Here is a 13,564-nt window from a genome sequence, read left to right as displayed (position 1 = left end):
GAGTAATTTAGGCACCATATTGAGGTCAAATTCCATATCTGGGGCAGATCCATGTGGCAGCTCGCAATATCAGAAGGGAGATCATGCATTCTCTATTGATTTTGTTATCAGAATTTGGAACTTTGGCCCAAAAAAGAACAAATGTATAGATGTATTGAAATTATTGGTAAAGTAATTTGTGTGACACTAGTTGAAGGGAACAATTGCTACATTTCTTCTTTTAAAATTGCGGCATAATAATATACATGTATACGTCATCAAAATGTCAATTTCGCTGTGAAATGTCTACAAGATTGAAAGTTACATAAGATCATTATAGTATATGTATTGAAAACTGACATATTTATAAACCATTGTGTTGTATTCAATTGTCAGTACCATACAGGAGGTATATAGCTATGACAATAATGCACTGTATGAATACTTTCGCTGCATTATCATGTGGTAGACACGATTGTAATAACGATTGTAATAACGGGAGGGTTGATTCATGTCTATAACCAATGGGCCATGACCTTGTAATCATTGAAGTGTAAACTTTGTCCTATAATCTGTGCGGTTGTACACATACCACCCCTCAGACACCACCAAGAAGTTTGTTCTCTTTATGTAACAGTTGTGCACACTTCGCTGATCGGTATGAAAAGAAAGCAGATTTTTATGATCCCAGAAGATGATAGACTTCCCCAGATAGATGTACCACAAACCAGAGAAAATGGTAGTTTAGGGGACTGTAACTATTACGAGCTTGTTGTGTCCTCCTTCTTTATTCAGTGTTGTTTTCTCCTTCTTTATTCAGTGTCGTGTATATGATTAAATAGGATGGGTGAAATGGCCCTCATCATTTTTGCTCGAAATGGCCTTTTTTCTGACGTTAAACTATAAGATCAAGGTCATAAGAATGCTTGCCACACAAGGCGTGTTTCAATATAGGAAAAGGGATTAGAAAGAAATAAGTTTAGTCAAAAAGGTTGTAAACTATATGGAAACATGCACATGTGGACAGTATAAGCATGTAAATATAGATATATATGTAAAATTTGGGAGGTTTGAACCACACCTGTATAACAGTAAAGCATTTTGATAATGTATTGTCTATTATTTATCACATGATTTATAAACTCTATTGGTCATTTTATATATATAGCCGTATGCAGCATACCAATTATGCTGTATAAAAATTAATCTCATAGTTTTATTGTTGCAGGTGCATAAATATAATTGATTAGGTGTGGAAATGTCAGTTATAGCTGAATTAGAATCGGATGTCTTGTACATCATTTCTCGTTGATTGCGTGTGAAACAGTAATGTGACATTCACCTGCCACAGGTAAACACTTCTGATTGTCTGGCAATTAAAGATAACGGTACTTAACCATAGCAATCTGATGCACAGAATCGCGCCTCGTTACAGGTGTGTACAGGTGGTTTTGGTTATTATTCTCTCCCTGGTGGCTAAATGTCACTCGCTGAAATCATCTAACATATTCACACAAATAAATATTTATCATTAGATTTGAACGATTACTTAAAACAATAATTAGTTTTTTCCCTAATTAGTAAAATGGTAAAGGTCATGTTTTTGAAGAAACAATGGAACGTGTTAATTGTGTAAATATTTAGTTTGTCTATAAAAGAAATCAAGATCATTGAGGTCTCTTTTTGATTTCTCTCATTAATTATACACGGCTAGACGTAATCAAGAGTAGGTTCACTCAAGTAATCGTTAATCAATTATCAATTAGGTGGTAATTTATCAAAGGGACATGTGAAGGGTCATCCACTCCAGCCCTATAATGTGAGGGGAGTGGGGTGATAAGTGGACAGGGGAGATAATTAAGTTACAAAGGGCCAGATAAGTACCCTTATCTGTGAAATATGACCCCTGGTTCTAGAGTCCCTTGTATATCAGCAGGTATACAACTTGTAAGTTATGTCATAGGGTTATGTAAAGGCTGTAATTTGAGGCCCTGTGTGGTGACTCTGGGTCCCTAGGGGCCAACAGGGTCAGAGCTGCATGCATGGTCAACAGGTGGTTTTACTAAAGGAAGGGTGTAATTAAGTACACACCTCATTCAATAGTAGAATAAATTTCATCTCAACCAATCAAACAGGTTTGGAAGTATTGTAAGCTTGACTTCTACTTTGTCCTTGTATGTATCGCCTTAATTATTTACACAATTTCAATTTCCAGATTGGGGGTTTTGATCCCTTTAATATTTGAATTTAATTTTCAATAGATATATATATATTGAATACATAAACCTGATACTCATCAGATGATTTTTTTTTCTTTCGCTTCTAAAACAATACTTCTTTTATTAATGAACTATATATAAATTATGTGTATACAATTATTATTCAAAATAGCCCCATAAATCTACCTAATTATGCAGGAATCTTTGTTTTAAAACACATTAATGAAATACATAAATATTTTTAATTGGCTGGTGGGAAGGAGAAAATGTTGAAAGTTGAGCAGTATGTATATAAATACTATAGGTGTTTGATAGGGTGTTTGTTTCACCATGAAATGAAACAGGTTCTTTGTGAAGTCTGGCTTTATAAGATTTGAAGGAGCTGGTATTTATGTCTTGTTAAACTCCTAGGATGCTGGGGTGCTTCTGTTTATGTCAGCGCTGGAGTAAAGGATTTTTTGTTTATCTATTAAATCTGTAGTGTACTGTACCCCATGCCACAAAGACTTGAGGATGCCCCTGGCCTAGCTAACACCCCAGTATGCTGACTGTCTCTGGCCACCATCCTACACCTGCCCCTCATAACTCGGTGGACAGCCCCTAGTTTATTGGACATTAGGGAGCTATATGGTCATCATAATGACCACTGTCCATGGCAATCAAGGTGATATCTTACTTCACAGTGTGGTCATCCCCTGCTGGTCAGCTGTCACCTGTGTCTGCATGACCAATGGACCATTACATTGACCCATGACCTCTGTTAGATGAGCCACTGTAAGCTGAACTCTGACCCCAGGCTGAAGTTTACCACTACTAGATCAGTGTACTCACATGGAAGCAGGCCTTTGGGATGGAAACAGGCATGAATTTTATCAGCATTTGATTAACTCTCTTAGACCTTGTGGCAATTTCTCAATGATTTTGGATTTAATTATGTGATGTGGTATTTAAGTGACATCAAGATGATTTAAAATGGATGCACAGTTTAATTGATATTTCGTTTATGTTTCTTCTGCAACCTGTGGATTTTATACACTACATGGATGTTAGCTACACTGCTGAATCCCCTAGGCATGATACATTGAAAGGTGTGAAGTTACACATATCTACAACCACACATAATACAAAGATTATACAGTACTCAAAACAGATCTGGTTTTATGAATTCATCCTCTCATTTATTTCAAGTTGGTAACATTACTTCTATGGTTTTTTAATAACTTTGTACTTTGTTGCACAAGAATATGTACGATAAAAAGACACTTAGCATTTCAGATATTCTGGTGCAGTTCTGTTTATTTAAAGTTATATACATTTTTCAGCAGATGAACTTTTGATAAGACACTTAAGCTATTAAGGGACCATGGCAGATACACTATAAATGTTATATATATACCTGTAATGTTCATACTTACTGCTAATATTATACATTTATATTTTTTGACGTTTTGAAATATGATGCATGTACCTTAAAATCTGTAAGTGTCAATATCAACTATTAAACATGTGTCATGTAGATTTACCTTATTTGCATTTATTCAGTTTAATCATTGCCTACTTGAACATGCCTTTAAATTTGTGGGTGTTCTTTGTCAGTCTGAAGCAACATGATAGCTGCAGTTTGTGGAGAGATCTATCTTCAGAAATCTGAAACCAATAATAATTGTTTCAGTGTTTTTACACCTTTTGCTATTTCAGTCAATAAGCGATACTTATTTACTTTAAGTTTGGTGTTTGAGACATTGACACAAACTATTGATTAAGTTTTTAAAGGTCCCTTTAGTTTTAAGTACCACAACTGCCATATAGTTTGTGCTTACTTCAGCAAAATCATTATGTTCTATTTTTGTTTCGTATTTAATATTGAAATATTTTATGCCCCATTAAGTTATTAAATTTGTTTTACCTGTATTTTTTTCTGTTTTGTATAGTTTTGTGGTGTACAGGGTTTAGTGTGCCATGAGATCTTCAGACAAACTACCACCTCTTTTTTCATGTCCATATGTTTCTGGTTTCAAATTTACAAAATGCACTCACGCAACTATTAAAGATTTTTTGAAGAAATTTAATGCGCTAGTAAAAATATCATGTCCAACATGTTTTTTGTGTAATTAAATTTTTGGTACAGTCATACGTCTTGTAATCATATTTATATATATATGCATAATTATGACAGTTTATATCGCCACAGAAAAAAAGTGACTCAAGGTTCTTATCGGAGCTTTAACATGGGATAGTGGTGAACTAATTCTTACAAACATGTGTTTGTACTTGGCTTTAGGGAAGACTTTTCTCATACAAAAGTCAAGGGTGATCAAATTATATGTGTGAAAATGACTAACTGTTTTGTCAAAAGTGATTCAAGGTGTTTGAAATGTTTTACGATTTCTGCTTCTCGCAGATGATTGCGGCACGGGGTCCATCCAGCGGTGACAGTCGGATGTTCACGTCCGAGCTGTATATGATGGAGGGAGGACTGCCCAATGGTCATCCTGTGGTGCCGTTGCATGGTGGACAACATGATATGCAACTTCAACAACAACAATATGTACAACAACAGATACACATGCAACAACAGGCCCAGCTTCATCAACAGATGCAGCCACAGCAACATATGGAAGTAGTGCCCCACCCCGGGGGAATGCACCCAGGGGTCAACATGGCCATGCAGCCTCACTCTCTACCCCAAGGACACTATGCAATGCAAATGAGCTCCTCCCAAGGAAAGCATTATGTGACAACCCCTTACATGAACTATACAGTGCCTCCCCCACAACAACAACCCCCGCCCCCCTCCCACTTCTCCGTCAACGTCCTCCTTAAGTAGGATGTCATCCCCGCCCCCAGCAACATCAGCAGCAGCTTCATTCTTCGCCAGGTAAGTCAGCTTTGTTATACATAGGTATTATAATCATCTAATAACTTATGTGTTATGTTATATATATATGGTATTATAATCATCTAATAACTTACATGTTATAGGTGTTAAAATCATCTAATAACTTACATGTTATAGGTGTTAAAATCATCTAATAACTTACATGTTATAGGTGTTAAAATCATCTAATAACTTACATGTTATAGGTGTTAAAATCATCTAATAACTTATGTTATATATCATCTAATAACTTAAATGTAAGCGTTACAAATTGGAATATATATATAATTACAAAATTGTAGTTATATATGCACTGAATTAAATGGCACAGTCCTGGAACAACCATGATCAGAAATGCGTGTATAAAGTTCTCATTATATAATTCATTTTCTATTCACAGCATTTAATTATAATGAAGGAGAATTCTCTAAGATTAGCTGTCATGTAATAATGTGTATGCTTAGAGAGTTCAAAGTTTACTTTTATTCACCATAATTCAGATCTGAATAAATCAAGAAGTGCTCATCAAACTTATTTTGAAATTCAATGGAAAATAAAACCGACTTTTAGAACCATCTTTGACATGTTATATCGTTGCAAAGAGGACAAATTATTCAATAATTCCACTTTGAAATGTCGTTTTCATGCAGAGCAAGCATTACAAATAAGAATATTAAAATCTGTGCTATTGAGTTTGCAACTTAACGCTGCCAGGACGCTTAAAATGCATAAATACAGACTAGGTCGTTATGCCGCTTTTCATTATTGCTCACGGCAACATGAACACAAATGCAAGTTATGCATGTGCAATCTGGCATATGTTGTTGAATAAGAAATCTGACACTAAATCAAAGAAGAATTCTAGCATAAAAGATATTTCATAATTCTCTGTGTTCTAATTTAAGTCTTGCTCATCCCATAATAGTTCTACAATATGTTCTGAGCATGCTCCATCACATTTACGATCAGTTTACAATATTTGACATTAAGTAGTTAGAGCTCTTGTGTGGTATATAGCCAGCGGTCATTGTATCCATTGTTGAAGTTTAAATATTTAATGACAGTTGATTAATTACAATGGATGTTCAGCTATAAGTAAACAATCGTAGATGGACATCTGTGATCATTGAACTCAAAAATCAATCAAATTTCTGGAAATATATTGACAGTTAGAAATGGATTTATTTACCTATAAAATGTGTTACTATTGTAGATTTATGGATTATCTATATTCCATAGTGTACCAAAACATCAAAAATGCCAAAATGGAAATTATAAATCACAAAAGATTATCAATTTTTTTTGGCCAGATGAGGAAGAATGACTCATTCTGTAATCACGATAATTAACACAGGTCGTAATTATCTACAGGATAAGCATCGTAACAGAAATAAATCGAAGCTGGGGCTGTCGGGGAGGGGTGCTCTGGGATACTTAACTCCCTCGGGAGTAGGAATATAACTGGCTTCAGCTACTTTACTACTTTCGAAAAGATGATGTCATGCGATTGTGTCGCTCGACTGGTTATGTGATAGCCAATCATGGCGATGTAGACTTCCTATCCATTCGGTGATATCTAGCCAATATCACATGACAATTAGTAACACGATCAATCGGAGAACGGTCTGTTTGTTTGATTTCATCTAGATGCAAGTCTGAACATCTTTTTAAGCAGATGATTGATAAGGATTCAGATATTTTTTGCTGATTTGAATCCCAGATTGATTGCTTTTGTATCAAGATGTTTCATTGGACCAATGTATACAAAAAAATTGAGTATGACTGTTGATTACGATCAAGATCAATCGATGCTTGATATGCAGTCATGGGACATGAAGTACACTTCATGACATTATACTTCTACATTTCCACTGTACTAGCTAGAACAGCTTGTTTGTTGATATGATTAAAATGTTTATTTTTTAATTTGATTTACTTGAGTATCTTATAAATGTTTTTACTATTTCTGGTGTCAAAGTTGTGTCAAGTCCATAATCAGTTACACTAGTTTTTGTTTGCACACTTAATCCAGCTACTCACCCTTGACATGTAGATCAAATGTAAGAAATGTTCTGTAATTGATAATTAAGTCTACAATTTTAAGATGTTAACATATATCAATTTGAACTATTCTGCACTCGTTCACCAGATGTAAATTGATGTATATGGTTAAAAATCTATTTGGACACATTATTCAGATCATATCATAAGTTTTTCAAAGATGCAATTTATAAAACTACAACTAGGATGTTACCGGCGGTTTAGATGGTGATTTGATAAAGATTAAAAATAATATAATGTAGTAGTCGTTTTCAGATCATGATAATGTTAAATTGTTTATGTTAGCTAAAAGTTTATGGTATTCAGGATTTGTATATATAAAATGTGTATAGAGTTGACTTCATGGGATGCTGTCTTTGACTTCTGTGTCACAATTATATATATTGTTCATCAATAGTGTACAACAAGACATCCCCCTGGAATTGATGTACATGTTCTCCATAGGAAACTTGTTAGCTCCGATTTTATGTCCCCAGGGAGAATAACCCAGTGTTGTGGTCAGCAGAAAGTATGAATGAGTTTACTAATAAAAATATCAGGTGTTACGATAATGATAGCCACATTCCCTAAAGGCTAAAGACTTGAGACTTGTATGTTTACTAGTTCTAACCTTGTTTGGTTAAGTTTGACATGATCGACTGTTGAAATTTACGACTTTCTGCCCTCAAGAAAATGTCACTGAGTTGAAATTACACATTCAAGATGTCATTCTATCTTAAGATACACCTAAGGTGTTGACAGTTATTATGAAAAAAATAAATATAACATTTTGTGGTCAGCATTGAAGATAAAGTTGGATGATAGCTGAGTGGGACGGCTGTGGAAACTCACTGAGTGTCAAACTTGCACTTTTTGACCCCATGTCTATAATTATGTGTGGTATTCAACATGTCCCCCATCCAATTTTTTTCCCTGTTATAAAACTTCTGTGTGACTTTTGACATATTCATAATACCAAATGCTTTAGTATAGCGCTAGCCCTCAAAGAAAATGTCTAAGTAGTTTGGGTTATCTCCCTTGGATCAATTACGGTTCAGTTGCTGGCAAAGACTCATCATTGTGCACTTCAGTTTTGTATCAGGAACAAAAAAAAATTTGGGAAAAACTTTATCCATATCATTTAAAAAAAAAAAATTTGAAGTTAATGTTATATTAATTATGTGTAGATGGAATATTGTTTCACATCAGGTGAAGCATCAAATGTTCACATATTTGATTTGGATTATCAGGATAGCAGAATGTGTTATGCAATATACTTGAACACTTTATATACTCAACAAGTCAGTTATTAGTAATAAAATGATCTAGACATCAAATACATAGACATTTACAGCCTGGATACAACATGATATCGATAATGTCTCCTTCAGAGAAGGACAATGTTTTAAGTGGTCATTTGTTTGTTTGTCCTTTGGTATGGGGGGGGGGGAGCACACATCCCTAGTAACAAAGGGACCTGATGTTACCCTATTGTAGTTTATATAGGTAGATATTCTAAATAAAGATTTTTGTCATCTTATCTAAATTGGAGCCTTATCACTTGCTTTGAGTAAACATGAAGATAAAGTAAGATTAATGAGAGATTATCTTAATCAAAGGTAGCATCACTCTCTGTCGAAAGAATTAAGTCATCAGTGTAAAAATATTTTAACTTGGTTACAAATGGTATTTAATGATATATCTTTAAGTTATATATTTATTTAATTTATTTGATTTTTCTCACATAAAATAACCCTTCAAACTAAAGTATTATTTTGTAATTGCAAATCAAATGGAGTCAAGTTTATATTCTTAACTGTGTAAAAACATGGAATCCATTGCTAAATGTCTTGTGTGACTGCTGGAGAGGTTTTCCATTGGCCCCCTGGGATTTCCCACTGGAGTGGTCCAGGCCTGATAAAGGGATATCCCTAGTGCTAATTTCTGACAATCAATCCAATTTTGTCTGATGAAAATCTGTCCATCACTTACACCGATCATGTGATTGCTTTGTGTGAACTTTGACCTTGAATAGTATGTGCTCCTACGGAGTGTGAAAAGCTGTTTAATTTCCTGTGCACATGCATATGCATGCGGTGTCATACAGGACACTGAAAAGGGGGTAATAGGGGTCAGCGTGTTATTGTCAGGACTGAAAGACGGGTCCATACGATGCTATACGATGATCTTACTCATTCATCCCATTCAGATAATCCAACCACACGATGACACATACCAACAAAATTCAAAGATACATTAGCCACGATATGGTATTTAGCGAAATAATCATTCCTCTTTTTGCTTTGATTTTTTCCAACCATATTTCTGATGAATTTTTGTCCATCCCCTTTTGCGAATATGAAATGTCACATTTTCTGATTTTTGTTTTAGATATGTGCTATTTTTTGTAAAAGGTCCTTTTCATGAATAATTTTAGCCCTAGCTGCTATACATATTATTGTGTTTGATATATACTGATAAAAATATTGTCCATAAATGTTATATGGTATGGGGAAACGATGGGATTAATTCAGCAATTTTTGTTAAATAATCCAAGAAAATGTGTTAAGTTAAAGATAATTTCAAGCTAACCTAAATCAATATTTTTCATATTCTTACACTTTGCTTCTTTTGGAAAATGATATCTATAATATTATCAATGGTATACAAGTTATATGAGTATATTTATCATAAATTGTCAGAAATCTGAATCGAAAATGTCTGAAGTGATTACAGATCAGGGATGACTAATTATGGCCAAGTCCTGGCTTTGATTTGGTTGTCAAGAGAGATTGATGGTTGCACACTGTTGCTGGGCTGGCTTTCCACCATTGAACAGAAGCTAAAATAGACATTGCTGCTGTGGATTGCTTTGGTTTGACCAGGCGAGGTGGTCAAGATGACCATTGGTCATTCAGGTACTTTACCAGAGTCAATGTTCAGTCTCCTATTAATCTTTCGGCCCCAATTGGTCCTGTCAAAGTTGTGACAGATGTGATAAGGGACTGCTAGCTCCCCTGTCCAGTCCTAGCTGATTGTACAATTCTAATAGTCCCTTTGTAGCTCTAATATGATAAAGTTGTGTCAACAAATAATGTTCTCATAATGGTCTGGCTAAAGGCTGTAGGCACAAAAATATGAAACAAGCAACAATTGATGATGTTGTCTATGTCAGAATGTGTCAGTAGGACAGTACAGTGCTATAAGATAAGACTGAAATTGATCATCTACATCAATGTCAATAGCTAGATGTACCTTACAAGTGTTAATATCAGAAAGTGGCACATCAATTCTGTTGATGGGTGAAATAAGTCAATAAAGTAAAAATTTTGATGAAAACCACAATTACTTTGTGTGAAGGAAACAAAGATAAAAAAAACTACAAAAATGGTATTGACTTTAATGACACAAAGAAAGGAAGATACCTAGTATACATTTATAGGAGCATGAATAACGAGGCTTAATTTGGTGAAAAGATAAAAGATAATTTATATATAGTAGATGGTTAATTGATGCAGTTATTGAGAAAATCAAAAAGGAGATTTGTGTATTGAAACATATTAAGTAATTAAAATTAATTAATGTTTTGGAAGTAATTACCTTAATGATATAGATCTAAACATTGCATTAGGAAAGACTGGATATGTCAAACCCAGGGATAGACAACAGCCCATGACACATACTAATAATAGTTAATGTCAGAGTTAGGAAGGCTCATATAGAATTAACCCATGGGACATGTCTTACAATTAATGATCACCTAACTACCATAGTTATTGGGGTCTGTCCAGAGACATCTGACCACTGACCACTATACAGGGAGAGGTTAAATTTACTTCTGTATGGGTGAGGAGGGGGTGTTATACACTTACTCATAGAATATGAATCTCAGGGAAGGGGGAAATCATATAGTATGTAAAATGGATTGTAGGGGAAGGGGAATATATGCTACTGTTACTTAAAATCATACATGGAGCATGGATTGTATCAGGAGGAGGGGTACTTTTTGTGTATGGGGGTACGGTAACAGGAGGGGTGTTACTTATAGAATATGGTTTGTGGTAAAGGGGGGGGGGGTCAGGTGAGTGGAGGGGTGTTACCTACTTATAGATTGAGTATGGATTCATGGGGAGTGGAGATAGAAGTGGGGGGGGAGGTCAAAATCTTACTCAGTGTTGAGTCACTGTTACACTTCGTTACATTAATTAGTAAAGCTTCACCAAGATAACGACTTAATGTTATTATTCATATTTCCTATTAAGATAAGTGACGTTCATGTCGTTCATGTCGCAGCATAATGGTACAAATTGCCCATCATCAGTTGTTGAGCTGTAGGTTTACATTTAAATGTATAGCTTTATTCCTATCCCCATTCATTGCATCCATTAAATGCTTTTCTTCTGATGAAATCTTTGATTATTTTTGTACTTGAAGAAAAAATGAGTTCCACCTGTGGAAACCTCATCTTCCGGGGATTAATGATCAGTTCGTGATTTTTCTACGGGAATTTCGCATGAGTAATCATAGTGCTGTGACATTAGGAAAAGCAACAAATAAAAAACAAACAATTTGAATTTTTTTTTGGAGATTTGTTTATAATTTCTTATTTCAAAATTTAATTAGAAGTGTTTTTTGAAAGTTTTGTTTTTAAAATCATGTAAGCCATTTCAGAAATTGTATCGGAGAGGGAGATTGTAATTTCAACTCTTCCAAAAGAAATCAATCTTGCCATAGAATTTAGACATTTTGTAAATAATCTTTTGACATAGTCTGTCTGCAGTTCATTGCCTCGTGAACATATCAAGTGTTGGGGCAGATCAGATTTATCAAGACACAAATAATTTTTTGGAGACAATCATTTGTAAGTTAACTAGAGGAACTATATGGGATTTGTCATGCCAAGCGTTTGGGTATCATATTGTACGGGTTAGCGATGATGACACTCATTATAATACCATCAAGTCTAACTGATGTATTCTGTCGGAACATATAAAGCGGTGTCGATGTCCATTTGGAGTTCAGGACAGGTCAAAAATACAAACTGATTACCTCAAATAGCTTTGACTGTAATTAACAAATTAGGTTAAGTGATCACGGTCTGAGTCAGGTGTGTGTTTGTTCAGGTGTATGGTTACCTGGCAAAGGCTAAGCTTCATTGTTCAGTGATAAACTCCAGTTTCAGCCCCTAGGGGGCGCCACATAAACCATATGTCCCATGGTCTATTTAGTCTTGGACAATGCTTATCGGGACATTAGCATTTCATCCCTAGCCAGTACAGGCATATGGTCCTCCATTGGTCGAAGGTGATTAATTATTAATTAATAAACATTCATTAGTTAGGGGATTTTTACAGTTTCTCTGTCTATTTGTACGGCAATTTACAAATTTGCATGTCGCAGAGAAATTAGCGTGGAATAGATATATGATGGTGATTCATTATACATCGAGATATCATTGTATGCTTTAGAGGTGATTTATGGCCATTTCCACCTATTGAACCCTGGGATCACTGAAAAAAAATAATGAATATAAAACATGCACTTTGAAAGTACTGCATTTCACAAGGACTTCAGCCTGGTCTTACACAAAGTAACAGAGAATTATTTTAGTCAGTAATCTAGTGATTTATCAAGTTTTTATCCAGATATATTTTGGCCAATCGCTTTGATGTTTCTCACTGTTGAGGATTTGGTAAACTCAACATTTATGTCCTAAAAGCCGATAGAAAGTTAAAGTTTTAGCAGTGTTTAACGACTATCCTTTCCCATAGCCTCGCCTCCCATTGACTAATCAGAACAGAAAGTCTAGTCCATTCTGTTACCATACTATGTAATTTTCCAACCATTTTGTTGATAAAATGACAATCAGTGATTATGTTGTGAGGGTTACGGGTACCTGTTGGTTAGTCATGGGATGTTTTTACGAGCTAGTCTATGGATGTTGTCCCCATCCCTTTGTTCCATAGGTAAAAACACCACAATGCTTGGTTCATAAAAATAGACCTCGTAATTTTGTCACAGTGCAAACTCTAGAAAGGTGTCAATTTAAAGATGATAAAAAAGGTGACAAGCTTGCTGAACGTTTCTTCTCACTATTCTGTTCTTTACATTGAGTTTAAGATGATGTTGGATAAAATTGTACTTGTGATTTTCAGGATTAATTTTGAGGTCTTGCGCAGTTATCAATTTGCCTGATATGTACGATTTACATGGAGTCTTTAAATTGATTTCTCAATATGTCCAATTATTTAAATTTTTCTGCGGTGTTGGATTTGAGATTCACAGATTTGCATTTCATTTCAACAAATTTCTTTTAACATGATAATTTCGCTCTAATCTGTTAATCGATGGCTTTTCTCAATGTTTGACAAATAACTGGTGCTTTCTAATGTGAAGTTTTTTCACCTGATTTGTATTTATCCTCTCTGCTTCCCTCCGTCTCTAATAG

At 34.8% G+C, this 13,564-nt stretch overlaps 1 protein-coding gene across 1 annotated transcript in view; it reads left to right on the top strand.

Moving 5' to 3' along the window:
* LOC138319698 (kinesin-like protein KIF26B) overlaps positions 1-13,564 on the top strand; it is a 255,993-nt gene that overhangs the window by 202,099 nt on the left and 40,330 nt on the right. Inside the window, 2 exon segments of the mRNA XM_069262843.1 lie at positions 4,600-4,986; positions 4,988-5,076. Of these exon segments, the coding sequence (XP_069118944.1) occupies positions 4,600-4,986; positions 4,988-5,076 (476 nt within the window).

The sequence above is a fragment of the Argopecten irradians genome, chromosome 3 (assembly GCF_041381155.1).
Source record: "Argopecten irradians isolate NY chromosome 3, Ai_NY, whole genome shotgun sequence".
Lineage (NCBI taxonomy): Eukaryota > Metazoa > Mollusca > Bivalvia > Pectinida > Pectinidae > Argopecten > Argopecten irradians.
This window is presented reverse-complemented; position numbering and strand designations above follow the sequence as displayed.